Source organism: Salvelinus fontinalis, chromosome 41, assembly GCF_029448725.1.
Source record: "Salvelinus fontinalis isolate EN_2023a chromosome 41, ASM2944872v1, whole genome shotgun sequence".
Lineage (NCBI taxonomy): Eukaryota > Metazoa > Chordata > Actinopteri > Salmoniformes > Salmonidae > Salvelinus > Salvelinus fontinalis.
In genome coordinates this window covers 4,788,074-4,803,630 of record NC_074705.1, presented here as the reverse complement: position 1 = coordinate 4,803,630, position 15,557 = coordinate 4,788,074, and the positions used below count along the sequence as shown (strand labels likewise).

The 15,557-nt window shown below is 44.1% G+C and overlaps 1 protein-coding gene across 3 annotated transcripts in view; it reads right to left on the bottom strand.

The window, feature by feature from the left end:
- Window positions 1–928: 928 nt before the first annotated feature.
- sema5bb (sema domain, seven thrombospondin repeats (type 1 and type 1-like), transmembrane domain (TM) and short cytoplasmic domain, (semaphorin) 5Bb) overlaps window positions 929–15,557 on the bottom strand; it is a 99,524-nt gene continuing 84,895 nt past the window's right edge. For all 3 annotated transcript variants that reach the window (XM_055908101.1, XM_055908102.1, XM_055908103.1), the window contains 6 exons: window positions 15,074–15,313; window positions 10,381–10,551; window positions 9,902–10,051; window positions 9,647–9,685; window positions 7,645–7,850; window positions 929–6,498 (listed from right to left, as the gene is read on the bottom strand). In XM_055908101.1, the coding sequence (XP_055764076.1) occupies window positions 6,313–6,498; window positions 7,645–7,850; window positions 9,647–9,685; window positions 9,902–10,051; window positions 10,381–10,551; window positions 15,074–15,313 (992 nt within the window). In that variant the 3' untranslated portion in view covers window positions 929–6,312. The remainder of the gene's footprint in view (window positions 6,499–7,644; window positions 7,851–9,646; window positions 9,686–9,901; window positions 10,052–10,380; window positions 10,552–15,073; window positions 15,314–15,557) is intronic.

Below are 15,557 nucleotides of genomic sequence, written 5' to 3'. Positions count from 1 at the left end.
ACAGTACTGGTGATGAAACAGTCAGTTGGAGACAGTGTGTGTATGATGAATGGTAAATATAGTCTTGTATTCTGGCTTTAATGGCCACACCTACTCTTATATCTCTACCTGGTACAGCCAGAAAAGGACTGGCTTCCCTTCTGAGACTGGTTCCTCTCTACCCGGTACAGCCAGAAGAGGACTGGCATCCCTTCTGAGACTAATTCCTCTCTACCCGTACAGCCAGAACAGGACTGGCCACCTCTCTGAGACTGATTCCTCTCTACCCGTACAGCCAGAAGAGGACTGGCCACCCCTCAGAGCCTGGTTCCTCTCTACCCGTACAGCCAGAAGAGGTCTGGCCACCCCTCAGAGCCTGGTTCCTCTCTAGGTTTCTTCCTAGGTTCTTGCCTTTCTATGGTGTTGTTCCTAGCTACTGTGCTTCTGCCTCTGCATTGCTTGCTGTTTGGGGTTTTAGGCTGGGTTTCTGTAAACCACTTAGTGACATCTGCTGATGTAAAAAGGGCTGTATAAATACGTTTGATTGTATCCATCCTGTACTGTAGGTGTTGGCTAACTCTATGCTTCTTGTTGCCATGCACCATACATGTCAGAAGACTGAAGTTGGTCTCAGCACAAATACAGTTTGAATACATGGTGACTGTAGGGAAAGAGCAAGAGGCTAAATGATGGTAGTGTCTTTACAATGGAGTAATCAACCAAGCTTCCTAGTGATGTAGTGAGGCTAACTGAATGATAGTGTCTTTACAATGGAGTAATCAACCAAGCTTCCTAGTGATGTAGTGAGGCTAACTGAATGATAGTCTTTACAATGGAGTAATCAACCAAGCTTCCTAGTGATGTAGTGAGGCTAACTGAATGATAGTCTTTACAATGGAGTAATCAACCAAGCTTCCTAGTGAATGTAGAAGGGCACAGTTGACAGATGTTTGGCACCAAAGTTAATTTTTATTTAATGTACAATATACAAAAATATAGAGTACCAAAAAATTCACAGTGTCTAAAAGGCAGTGATTAAAAAGTCTCAATTCACAAATCCTACAAATGTTTGTAGTTCTGGAAAAGAGCAATAACTTGTGAGCAGGACTACAATACCCAGCTGACAGTACCACCTGGTTGATTGCGTAGAAGGGTGCAGAGCCCTCCGATTGGTGTTTTTCCAACATGCAACAGCAGCATGTCCAATCACGATGACAAAACGAAGTGAATGTGTCCTGTGAGTGTCCACAACGATGAATGTACAGTAATTTCTTTTTTTCTTCTTTTTAACACACTCTCTCACAGACAGACACACACAGACACACACTTAAACTCATTGAAATACATGAAGAGGGTTGTATCTTGAGATTTGAGGGTAACAGATACCATGGCAGCTAAACCTATGTGTGGCTACATTACAGGGCTGAACATTAATCTACATAACATCTAGCCTGGTCCCAGATCTGTCATTACTACATTACATTGCTGCAGATTATGTTACATAACATCTAACCTGGTCTCAGATCTGTCATTACTACATTACAGGGATGAACATTATGCTACATAACATCTAGCCTTGTCCCTGATCTGTTTGTGCTCCTGCCAACCCCATTGGTCATTGTCAAGCCATGTGACAATGAGTGATGAGGGGTTGGCATGACAGCACAAACAGACTGGCACTCACATCAAATCCAGGATGGAGAACAACTCAAACCTCGGTTACTGACAGGTACAAACCTCCATCTCCTTCTTGATATTTACAAAACATATGCATTTTTACAACTAGAAGGCTTTAAAAACACAGAAAAGCTATACAATATACATTTTACAAACCATACTGACTTTAGGTTTCATTGCCTTTAGCATGGAACAGCATCTATGAACAAATTAAGATTTGCTGTTTAAGAAAACATGACTTAACATTCATCGAATGGAGAATGAATAGTTTGAGAACCTTCACAGTAAACTTCCAGACTCATTATCATTTAGGTGAAGATGTCCTACCATCAGCTCAGTATCATTTAGGTGAAGATGTCCTATCATCAGCTCAGTATCATTTAGGTGAAGATGTCCTACCATCAGCTCAGTATCATTTAGGTGAAGATGTCCTACCATCAGCTCAGCATCCTTTAGGTGAAGATGTCCTATCATCAGCTCAGTATCATTTAGGTGAAGATGGACTACCATCAGCTCAGTATCATTTAGGTGAAGATGGCCTATCATCAGCTTATATGGGGCTCAGATCTGTAACATGAACAACTTGAATGACTAGAAGAGATAGGAGTTGATCATCACTACTCTAATACCATCACATTGATCACACTCTCCACACTCACATCACACTCTCCACACTCACAGTAACATATACAACAATGAATGGCCCAGCAAGACACACACACACACAGTATGGCTGGTGTTACTATCTTCTTCTGCAGATGATTACCATAACATGATCCAGTATTGTGATCCAGTAATGGGATCCAGTATTGGGGTCCAGTATTTGGATCCAGTAATGGGATCCAGTAATGTGATCCAGTGGAAGCAGTGCTGAGTGATCCAGTAATGGGATCCAGTAATGTGATCCAGTGGAAGCAGTGCTGAGTGATCCAGTAATGGGATCCAATAATGTGATCCAGTGGAAGCAGTGCTGCGTGATCCAGTAATGTGATCCAGTATTGTGATCCAGTGGAAGCAGTGCTGAGTGATCCAGTATTGTGATCCAGTGGAAGCAGTGCTGAGTGATCCAGTATTGTGATCCAGTGGAGGAGGTGCTGAATGATCCAGTATTGTGATCTAGTGGAGGAGGTGCTGAGTGATCCAGTATTGTGATCCAGTGGAGGAGGTGCTGAGTGATCCAGTATTGTGATCCAGTGGAGGAGGTGCTGAGTGATCCAGTATTGTGATCTAGTGGAGGAGGTGCTGAGTGATCCAGTATTGTGATCCAGTGGAGGAGGTGCTGAATGATCCAGTATTGTGATCCAGTGGAGGAGGTGCTGAGTGATCCAGTATTGTGATCCAGTGGAGGAGGTGCTGAGTGATCCAGTATTGTGATCCAGTGGAGGAGGTGCTGAGTGATCCAGTGGAAGCAGTGCTGAGTGATCCAGTATTGTGATCCAGTGGAGGAGGTGCTGAATGATCCAGTATTGTGATCCAGTGGAGGAGGTGCTGAGTGATCCAGTATTGTGATCTAGTGGAGGAGGTGCTGAGTGATCCAGTGGAGGAGGTGCTGAATGATCCAGTATTGTGATCCAGTGGAGGAGGTGCTGAATGATCCAGTATTGTGATCTAGTGGAGGAGGTGCTGAGTGATCCAGTGGAGGAGGTGCTGAGTGATCCAGTATTGTGATCCAGTAGAGGAGGTGCTGAATGATCCAGTATTGTGATCTAGTGGAGGAGGTGCTGAATGATCCAGTATTGTGATCCAGTGAAGGAGGTGCTGAATGATCCAGTATTGTGATCCAGTGGAGGAGGTGCTGAGTGATCCAGTATTGTAATCCAGGTGATGACCTTATCTGCCACCATTCAATACACATTTCTTCATAGCAACATGACAAACATTTCCCTTCGGCATGATGATGAAACAGTGCCCTTACAAACCAACTGTATTCATCATGCTTCACGTCAAGGTTTGGTATACAGATCATTTCCCACATTTACATTTACATTTAGATTTAAGTCATTTAGCAGACGCTCTTATCCAGAGCGACTTATCCATAGACATTTCCAATTGGATGCATCCATTTATCCATTTGAAGGGATGAGGGTGGTGAGACAGCTATCCATTTGAAGGGATGAGGGTGGTGAGACAGCTATCCATTTGAAGGGATGAGGGTGGTGAGACAGCTATCCATTTGAAGGGATGATGGTGGTGAGACAGCTATCCATTTGAAGGGATGAGGGTGGTGAGACAGCTATCCATTTGAAGGGATGAGGGTGGTGAGACAGCTATCCATTTGAAGGGATGAGGGTGGTGAGACAGCTATCCATATGAAGGGATGAGGGTGGTGAGACAGCTATCCATATGAAGGGATGGATAAGAGCGTCTGCTAAATGACTTAAATGTAAATGTAATGTAAATGGATGAGGGTGGTGAGACAGCTATCCATATGAAGAGATGAGGGTGGTGAGACAGCTATCCATTTGAAGGGATGATGGTGGTGAGACAGCTATCCATTTGAAGGGGTGAGAGTGGTAAGACAGCTATCCATTTGAAGGGGTGAGGGTGGTGAGACAGCTATCCATTTGAAGGAATGATGGTGGTGAGACAGCTATCCATTTGAAGGGTTGAGGGTGGTGAGACAGCTATCTATTTGAAGGGATGAGGGTGGTGAGACAGCTATCCATTTGAAGGGATGAGGGTGGTGAGACAGTTATCCATTTGAAGGGATGAGGGTGGTGAGACAGCTATCCATTTGAAGGGGTGAGGGTGGTGAGACAGCTATCCATTTGAAGGGATGATGGTGGTGAGACAGCTATCCATTTGAAGGGATGAGGGTGGTGAGACAGCTATCCATTTGAAGGGATGAGGGTGGTGAGACAGCTATCCATTTGAAGGGATGAGGGTGGTGAGACAGCTATCCATATGAAGGGATGAGGGTGGTGAGACAGCTATCCATATGAAGGGATGGATAAGAGCGTCTGCTAAATGACTTAAATGTAAATGTAATGTAAATGGATGAGGGTGGTGAGACAGCTATCCATATGAGGGTGGTGAGACAGCTATCCATTTGAAGGGATGAGGGTGGTGAGACAGCTATCCATTTGAAGGGATGAGGGTGGTGAGACAGCTATCCATTTGAAGGGGTGAGGGTGGTAAGACAGCTATCCATTTGAAGGGGTGAGGGTGGTGAGACAGTTATCCATTTGAAGGGATGAGGGTGGTGAGACAGTTATCCATTTGAAGGGATGAGGGTGGTGAGACAGCTATCCATTTGAAGGGATGAGGGTGGTGAGACAGCTATCCATTTGAAGGGATGAGGGTGGTGAGACAGCTATCCATTTGAAGGGATGATGGTGGTGAGACAGCTATCCATTTGAAGGGATGAGGGTGGTGAGACAGCTATCCATTTGAAGGGATGAGGGTGGTGAGACAGCTATCCATTTGAAGGGGTGAGGGTGGTGAGACAGCTATCCATTTGAAGGGGTGAGGGGGGTGAGACAGCTATCCATTTGAAGGGGTGAGGGTGGTGAGACAGTATTGCTGAGTCTTAGCTGAGTATCTGGGTTGTTCAAAATACATATTTTTTCTCAAAATGGCTCCTTTTTACGTCGACTCTGAATCGCCGCCATTGTCATTTTTGGGTGTCGATGCATGTAGTTACAGGATTATAAACCCCTTCAGAGGCCATTGACACGTCCCATTTGGCTCCCTATTCCCTAAATAGTGCACTCCTTTCAACCAGGGCCCATTGGGCTTTAGTCAAAAGTAGTGCACTATATAGGGAATATGGTGCCATTTGGGAAGTACCCAGGAGTCCTTGGGCTACTCAGATGAAAGCAGTACCAGCCCCTCACTCTCTTTCCCTCTCTGTTAGTCCACACTGCGGGAGCACCTGACCATGAGGCTATTCTGATGCAGTGTGTCCAAACAGACAGGTTGGTGAGCAGGAGATGACAAACGTTCCCATACTGTCAGTGTCATTGAGCTCTGCATTTTCACCATCATACAGTAGGTTTTTAGAGCTGGAAGGTGTCTTGGTCAGCATATTCCGGTACGGTATCCTTTGGGAACGGTTGACTTTGCTGTCTATATCGAATACAAACCAGCCACAATGTCTTATATTCTCCTCAGATCAAATGTGAAGTCTGTGGGTTTTTGTGATATAGATGATCTGATACCGTAGGGTTTTACAGGAGACTTTTAACAGTGTTGTTTTAGAACAGATTCCACAAGTAGTGAATCTCCATACTGAACCATAAGGCTGCTACAGCCCAGCTCCCTCATAAGACTCCAACTCCCAGCATTCCACATGGTCCAGTCTACTTCCCCGTCTTGAGATGAGTTGCTGTACTGCACAGTAGAGTAGAAAAACAACGTCATAAAACAGTCATATCAACTGAACAGTCACAATGATACGAAAGTGTTGTCCTGTTGGTTGACATGGACAGTTCAACCTCCGTCCGCACTGCTGATTGAGAAGAACGTGCATGGTTCAGACCTTGAGAGGACACACCCAGTTCAAGGGTCTGCCCGGTCGTTAACACAGCTCCCCCTCACTGTAGCAGAGTACACACTCAACTGAGGAGAGGAGAGGAAATGGGGAAGGGTCTGGGGTGCAGGAGTGTTTCCAACTTCCCATAGAGAAGAGAGTTGGAGGGGGGGGGGGGTCCTGTCTCAACTGTGGTGCATATAGTTCCTGCAAGGTGAGTCGGGGTGGAAGGGGTGGTCGTATTTGCCCAGGGGTGCAGGGTAGTAGGTGGTGGTGTAAACGTTATTCTGGGGGAGGGAGGGGAGGGGCGAGAGGGACGAGGGGAAGAAGTTGCAGCTCTCGTCTGGGAGAAGGTTGTTCTTGTTCAGCGTCTGTGGAAGACAGAAGGGAACAGAACAGGGGTTGTTCAGTAGCTGCAACATGGGAGAAAACGTTTCAAAAGGCAGGAGGCGCAACCTGATCTCATCCAATGAGAAAGCAAATTTTTGTTTCCAGTTCCACTTCCCTGCAATTCCCTACTGTACCACCCACTAACACTCAGGGAGAATCTCTCTCCTCGCCTCCTCAAAACCCATTGGAGGAGAAGGTCAAAGGGGCGGGACCTCTGGCTTTGGGTTTTGAGACGGCGAGGACGCAAGGAGTACGCAATTGAGATTCTCTCCCACAGTTACATCATACTGTATCTTCACACACAGACCCGATCAATCGCACACAGATAGTATAATACATCAAACTGTATCAACAAGTAGACACGATCAATCACACACAGATGGACTAACGATCCCTTTCGGGGGTCTCAGACAGACAAACCATGGTGGTAATCGCTGGTAACCATGGAGAGAGGCAGACACAGGAAGGACATGAGGGAGTGTCTGTGTGTGTGTGTGTGTGTGTGTGTGTGTGTGTGTGTGTGTGTGTGTGTGTGTGTGTGTGTGTGTGTGTGTGTGTGTGTGTGTGAGGAGACAGCCAGAGAGCAGACGTTAGTTAATTAATTCAAGTAATGGCTCGATTAATCAAACACAGCTGTGTGAGTCTCGCCCTCCTTTCTGATAGGTTAACAGGCTAATGAACACATTAATAAAGAGTGGGAGGCAAACAGGTGGTACATCACTGGGACATCACAAGGGCAGGACGGACGGACACACAGCTACAGCTACTGTCTCTCTGCCATTCTACCAAAGAGCAAAATAGGCAAAATAAGACAAGCAAGGACTACAATGACCTGACCATTTGAGGTCTGATATTTGGTATTTGAAGCAGACCTACGTTCAAATAGTATTTACTTTCTTTCAAATTCTTCATCTGTGCTTGATTGGGCTTGCCTGATGCAATGGAACCAATGGAAAAATTCCAAAAGTGCAAACCCCACCCATCTGGCACTCCAGGCAGACTTAATTAAAAGTATTTGAAAGAAAAACAATGTTATCTATCTGAACCTGCAGGTCTGACTCTGCCCTAACGGATTGTTCCATTCCCTGTCTGTAAGGGTGGGGGATAGGAAGAGTGGAATACTCCACCTTGAACTCCATGGGGGTGTACTTCTCGTTCTTTGGCGTCGTGTTGCCCTTATAGCTGAGGTGGTTGGGCGTGGTGGGGTGGATGACGGCTGACTCCTGGGAGGGCTTGTGGAGTCGTTGGCAGTAGGCGTAGACCAGGACCGACAGCCCCACCGCCGCAAAGAAACATAACGCTCCCGTGGCCATCAGGTGGAACAGAGAGAAGGCTGGTAGGAGGAAAGAGACAGAGTTTGAATAATATTTACTCCATTAATTTTATATGTTCCAATATGTTTGCTTTGGCAATGTAGTCTTGTTCCCAAAAATTGCGAGTTCAAACCTGTTTTGAAGGCTAAGTGCAGCTAAGCTAGTGATCAGTGCCTTATCTGTGCTTGATTGAGCTTGCCTGGCTAAATGGAACATTTCTAAAAGTGTGAACCCTGGTCATATAGCACTGCAGCCAGGCTAGAGCGGAAGCTAAAAGTTCTGGAAAGATTACAGATAGTATTTGAGCCCAGGTCTACTAGCAACATTGCAATAGCTCCATAATGTTTTTGTCATGAGAGGATCTGCTCAAAAGACCAAGAATCATACTGAAACTAAAGCCTTGTTCGCACGCCTTAAGACTAAAATTAGTTCTTCAAATCTGTTTTGGAATACTGACTGTCCAAACAGCAAGTTACAAGTGACCAAATCAGATTTGTGTGTGTTCAGACAGCAGTCATTTGCTGATGTTGCTATGCTAGTTGTCATAGTAACGACAGATGTGTGCGCAGTGGTGTAGGCTGATTGGTGGTGGTGCTCGTGCTTCCTATCACTCAGAAGTTATGTAGCAAGCTAAGGTGACAACAATTTCTCCCTGTTGTTTAGAATTTTCAAATTCATAGTGGAAGTACACTTTTTTTTAAACCTCAAAGTATAAGATGATCTAACTTTCAAAACTAGTCCTTTTCGGCTAGCCACAGCAGTCAGCAGGCTAGCCATAGCCATCAGCTAGTTAGCCACAGCCATCAGCTAGCTAGCTGTTTAGCTTTTTAGCACATTCAGTCATTTGTTTTTAAATTAACAAGCTAATTAGCTTCGACATGGTCTTGTCAAAACTGTCAACCCACTAGCTAGTAAGCAACAATTTATACCAAATAAATCAAATTTGACCGTTCAGACAGAAGTTGCACAGGCAGGAATCAGATTTGTATCTGATTGCAAACCACCTACAAAGGTGGTTTGAAATATGGCTTTAAATATTTGATTCCATGTACTTTTTGGCTGTTCAGACTGCAGGAAAAATAACAGATTCAGACCAGATATGGAAAAAAATTGGATTTGAATCACTTCAAACTGCCAATGTGAACAAGGCTTAAAGGCTCTATTAAATCAGATCCGCTTTAGCCTCCATCCACTTAGTGGTTGTTTTGGCAGTGTCAGAGTTGGAACCGCGTTAGAGCTGTCAGATCCACAAGCGGCTCCTGGCATCATTCCTAAAGCAGACATTGCCATTGGCTGAACGGTGTCGCATTAAGAGAAATCCCATGCAGCCTTGTTTAGAAGTTTTAACACTGGAATGTGAGATGTAATCTACACCTTGATCAGGCTTATAGAAATCCTCATTATTTTGTTTAATGATTTTTGATTTGAGTGCAATTATTTCTATATAGCCTACACTTTCTCATTCTGAACTTGTAATGCGAGTGGGAAGGGGTGTGGCTTTGTGACAATGATCAATAGCAGCTGCTCCCTGATTTGACAGCTTCAACACAGTTACACCTCCGACACCGCCAACATATCAGCTGTGGGTATTTGCTATCGCCGGTTAACGCTTGATCTGACTGAATCTAGGCCTAAAGCTTTTAAGAATGACAGCATTGTGTGTAATTAGGGTGGCGATGATTCATTTGTGATGCAACGGGAGTGGGAGGGCGTAAGAGGAGAGGGGGAGGAAGGGGGTGACGAGAGACACGCTCCATGTCCTTGGGGTCCCTGTAACCCCCCACTGGGATGGGTGGGATTCTCATAATTCACTTACCCCCACAGCGCTGATCGTTATCCTGTCCAGGCAGTACGACTGCAGAGAAAAATAGAGAGAAGAAGAGGAAAGAAATAGGGAGGAACCGAGAGAGAAACAGACTGTTACTGCAATGCACAATTCAACCAGCCAATAGAGTCAAAGCTCCCCACAATCACAGAGTACCACTTTCTGCAGCAAAACCAACCAATCACTGCCCATAAAGTGATGGTCAGCTGGCTATTTAGCAGTATGTTCAAAATGTTGGGGACTGACCTGGCACCTCGGGGGGCTGGCAGGTCCTGCTCGCGGTGGCATTGCCCTTACACAGGCTGGGGTCTGCCTCCCGTTCCCCACACTCCCTGCTGCGATGCTGCAGCCCCTCCTCGTCACACTCCCCCCACTCTGACCACACCAGCCAGCCACCTGGAGGAACAGTGGAGGAGGAGTGGAGGGGGTTGGAGGAGAGACAGGAGAGGGTGGACGGAGAGAAGAGAGGATGATGAGTTGTTGTTCCACTATAAGTCAAAGCAAAGCCACAGTGAACTCAACATAGCAGCTACATAACCTTAACATGACTTATGCACCATCATTTCAATTAAATGAGTTACTTTGAATGGTCAACATTTTTAAAACAATATTTGAACGAATGCTGCAAATATGTGTACCTGTGCAGGCTATGATTGAATGTTGTGTATCTGTGTATGACTGAGTGCTGCATATCTGTCATCTGTGAATCTGTCCATTCTGCATACCTTCACAGGTGTGTGTGTTGCACAGGGCCTCTTCAGTGTGCAGGCCGATGCAGATGTCACCTCCGTTGGCGGGGGCAGGGTTGCTACAGGTACGGGTACGCTGGTAGTGCCCACCTCCACAGGTGGCAGAGCAGTGAGACCATGACGCCCAGCACGACCAGGTTCCTTTCACTGGACACACACACACACACATACACACACACCAAACTTTTATAGAAAATATAAAATGTTTATTTCCTGTAGCCCTTCACAGTCAGTTTACAGGTTGAAAAGGGCTGATTGGACACTGATAAGCACCTGCATTGGAACTCAGTGGCTGTATAGTAATGTGTTATACAGCTCTGGCTCTGCGCTTCACAGGTCTGTATGGGTTTTGACTGAGAGACGTTCTGAACTTGTGCACCACGCGCAACAAGAAGTTGCCCCCCATCCCTCCAGATAATTAGGCAACTTTTTCACATTTGTTGTTGTTTGAGTGAGGAGAATGCTGTAAATGACGAGGACTCGATGTATTTTGAAAGAGGATACATTGAGAATTATAATAAATACCGCTTTGATGTCATACAAGCAAGCCAAACACCCGTGAGTCCAAATGCGCACTTCACATTTCCATATCATAAAACTCATGTCATATAGTGTCAACGTTTATGATCACTATGTTGATGTACAGTTAGTTACAAGATGACATGGCGTTATACCCTGGGTTGTCCTGAACAGAATGAGCCTATGTTTGTTACATTGTGAGAATGTGCCGTGGACCACGCACCAGAATACATTCATGACCAGTGATGGAAAAAGTACCCAATTGTCATACTTGAGTAAAGTAACTATACCTTAAAAGAAAACGACTCAAGTAAAAGTGAAAGTCGCCCAGTAAAATACTTCTTGAGTAAAAGTCTAAAAGTATTTGGTTTTAAATGTACTTATGTATCAAAATTAAATGTAATCGCAAAAATATAATTACAGTTGAAGTCAGAAGTTTACATACACTTAGGTTGGAGTCATTAAAACTAATTTTTCAACCACTCCATACATTTCTTGTTAACAAACTATAGTTTTGGCAAGTCGGTTAGGACATCTACTTTGTGCATGACACAAGTAATTTTTCCAACAATTGCTTACAGACAGATTATTTCACTTATAGTTCACTGTATCACAATTCCAGTGGGTCAGAAGTTTACATACACTAAGTTGACTGTGCCTTTAAACAGCTTGGAAAATTCCTGAAAATTATGTCATGGCTTTAGAAGCTTCTGATTAGCTAATTGACATCATTTGAGTCAATTGGAGGTGTACCTGTAGATGTATTTCAAGGCCTACCTTCAAACTCAGTGCCTCTTTGCTTGACATCATGGGGAAATCAAAAGAAATCAGCCAAGACCTCAGAAAAACAATTGTAGACCTCCACAAGTCTGGTTCATCCTTGTCTGGTTCATCCAAATGCCTGAAGGTACAAATCTGTACAAACAATAGTACGCAAGTATAAACACCATGGGACCACGCAGCCGTCATACCGCTCAGGAAGGAGACACGTTCTGTCTCCTAGAGATGAACGTACTTTGGTGCAAAAAGTGCAAATCAATCCCAGATGGGGACAAAGATTGTACTTTTTGGAGAAATATCCTCTGGTCTGACGAAACAAAAATAGAACGGTTTGGGCATAATGACCATCATTATGTTTGGAGGAAAAAGGTGGAGGCTTGCAAGCCAAAGAACACCATCCCAACCGTGAAGCACAGGGGTGGCAGCATCATGTTGTGGGGTGCACAAAATCGATGGCACCATGAGGGAGGAAAATTATGTGGATATATTGAAGCAATATCTCAAGACATCAGTCAGGAAGTTAAAGCTTGGTCGCAAATGGGTCTTCCAAATTGACAATGACCCCAAGAATACTTCCAAAGTTGTGGCAAAATGGCTTAAGGACAACAAAGTCAAGGTATTGGAGTGGCCATCACAAAGCCCTGACCTCAATCCTATAGAAAATTTGTGGGCAGAACTGAAAAAGTGTGTGTGAGCAAGGAGGCCTACAAACCTGACTCAGTTACACCAGCTCTGTCAGGAGGAACGGGCCAAAATTCACCCAACTTACTTTGGGAAGCTTGTGGAAGGCTACCCATGATGAAATAAATAAAAGCTGAAATAAATCACTCTCTCTACTATTATTCTGACATTTCACATTCTTAAAATAAAGTGGTGATCCTAACTGACCTAAGACGGGGAATTTTTACTAGTATTAAATGTCAGGAATTGTGAAAATCTGAGTTTAAATGTATTTGGCTAAGGTGTATGTAAACTTCCGACTTCAACTGTAGGTATCAAAAGTAAAAGTATAAATAATTTCAAATTCCTAATATTAAGCAAACCTGACGGCACGATTTTCTTGTTTTTTACATTTACGGATAGCCAGGGGCACACTTCGACACTCAGACATAATTTACAAACTAAGCATTTGTGTTTAGTGAGTCTGCCAGATCAGAGGCAGTAGGGATGACCAAGGATGTTCTCTTGATAAGTGCATGAATTAGACAATTTTCCTGTCCTGCAAAGCATTCAAAATGTAACTAGTAATTTTGGGTGTCAGGGAAAATGTATGGAGTAAAAAGTACATTATTTTCTTTAGGAATGTATTGGAGTAAAAGTAAAAGTTGTCAAATATAAATAGTAAAGTACAGACACCACAAAAACGACTTAAGTAGTACTTGAAAGTATTTTTACTTAAGTAACACCACTGTTCATGACTCCAATCTATGCGCACCAAAATGATGATCTGCTTCTCTGAATTGCCTTGTGAAAACCTAACATATTTTATAATTTAGCAAGTCATGTTGGCAGTAGAACAAGCTTTCAAATGATGCCCATCTGACCCGGATTGTGAATTATAATGGACTGTTTTTGGAATGCGAAAACAACAACAGTAATTGTGTGAAGGCGGGGATGCAGGGTTGTGTTCCAAACAAAACAACAACAGTAATAGTGTGAAGGCGGGGATGCAGGTTGTGTTCCAAACAAAACAACAACAGTAATTGTGTGAAGGCGGGGATGCAGGTTGTGTTCCAAACAAAACAACAACAGTAATTGTGTGAAGGCGGGGATGCAGGGTTGTGTTCCAAACAAAACAATAACAGTAATTGTGTGAAGGCGGGGATGCAGGTTGTGTTCCAAACAAAACAACAACAGTAATTGTGTGAAGGCGGGGATGCAGGGTTGTGTTCCAAACAAAACAACAACAGTAATAGTGTGAAGGCGGGGATGCAGGTTGTGTTCCAAACAAAATAACAACAGTAATTGTGTGAAGGCGGGGATGCAGGTTGTGTTCCAAACAAAACAACAACAGTAATTGTGTGAAGGCGGGGATGCAGGTTGTGTTCCAAACAAAACAACAACAGTAATTGTGTGAAGGCGGGGATGCAGGGTTGTGTTCCAAACAAAACAATAACAGTAATTGTGTGAAGGCGGGGATGCAGGTTGTGTTCCAAACAAAACAACAACAGTAATTGTGTGAAGGCGGGGATGCAGGTTGTGTTCCAAACAAAACAACAACAGTAATTGTGTGAAGGCGGGGATGCAGGGTTGTGTTCCAAACAAAACAACAACAGTAGTTGTGTGAAGGCGGGGATGCAGGGTTGTGTTCCAAACAAAACAATAACAGTAATTGTGTGAAGGCGGGGATGCAGGTTGTGTTCCAAACAAAACAACAACAGTAATTGTGTGAAGGCGGGGATGCAGGTTGTGTTCCAAACAAAACAACAACAGTAATTGTGTGAAGGCGGGGATGCAGGTTGTGTTCCAAACAAAACAACAACAGTAATTGTGTGAAGGCGGGGATGCAGGTTGTGTTCCAAACAAAACAACAACAGTAGTTGTGTGAAGGCGGGGATGCAGGGTTGTGTTCCAAACAAAACAATAACAGTAATTGTGTGAAGGCGGGGATGCAGGTTGTGTTCCAAACAAAACAACAACAGTAATTGTGTGAAGGCGGGGATGCAGGTTGTGTTCCAAACAAAACAACAACAGTAATAGTGTGAAGGCGGGGATGCAGGTTGTGTTCCAAACAAAACAACAACAGTAATAGTGTGAAGGCGGGGATGCAGGGTTGTGTTCCAAACAAAACAACGAGGAGAGCTAAAAATAGCGCCTTAAAGTTGAAGACACTTCTTTGAATCTTTTGATTTTCTTATCAACAAATGCGTTAAAAAGTACAGTAAATGTAAAATGCACATAAATTGGATTCAGTCTTGTGTCAGGTGTCCTCAACTTTAGTCATCATTTTCCCATAATCTCCAAACTGTTCCTTTTTAATTGCTACCATGGTTTTGCATATGCTTTCCATATTTCTTCTGTAAGAAACATTTCAATTTAGCCCAATCCATAAAGGCCCACGACTGTAAGGGGTTAACTATTTATCCAGATCCAGAGGTTTTTTAACATGTTTTCAGCACATGAAAACAAAACATTTGATTCGTGTTTATTAGACCAGTTTGTTTTTCACTACAGACTTTTAAAGGCAATTTACGCTTCAACAGCTTTTACCATGAATGCGATCTCCGAGAACGTGCGGGAAATTGCCTTTAAAAAGCTATTGCCGGCTTTGAAGGAATCCCAATCTCGGTTCTACACTGCCCGTTAAGTTAATCGGTTAGTACAGTATTTGAGCAGATATAGAGAAGAACTGGAGTAGTCGGTGTCTTACCTGGGCAGGGCTGGGAGTTGCAGTCCTGGTACTCCACTGGGGATCCACTACAGCCACTGGAGCTGCTCTTGCCCTCGGCTGAGGCACAGGTGCGTTTGCGCGTGCGGAAGCCTTTGGCACACTCCTGGGAGCAGGTCGACCATGTCTCCCACGGCGACCACCTGGTGCCACCTGGTTGTCGGAGCAAAGGTCGACCACTACTGCCTCCTCCACTGGTCCTGACCAAGTCTTCAACCAGAGCTGAACCACACAGAGACACACATATACTCATACATGAGACATTACAACACAAAAGGTGATTTACAATATTATTTTTACTTCTCAAAGTCAAAAATATGTTGTTTTCCTAATGGTATGGTAGGAGAACAGCTCTGATAAACAATGGTCTTCTGTGACCTAAAGCTTGGCAATGAAATAACTGACAATGTGCTGGTTCTAAGAGTGCAGAGGCTTCCTTCCTCATTACATGGTATGATAGTAACCT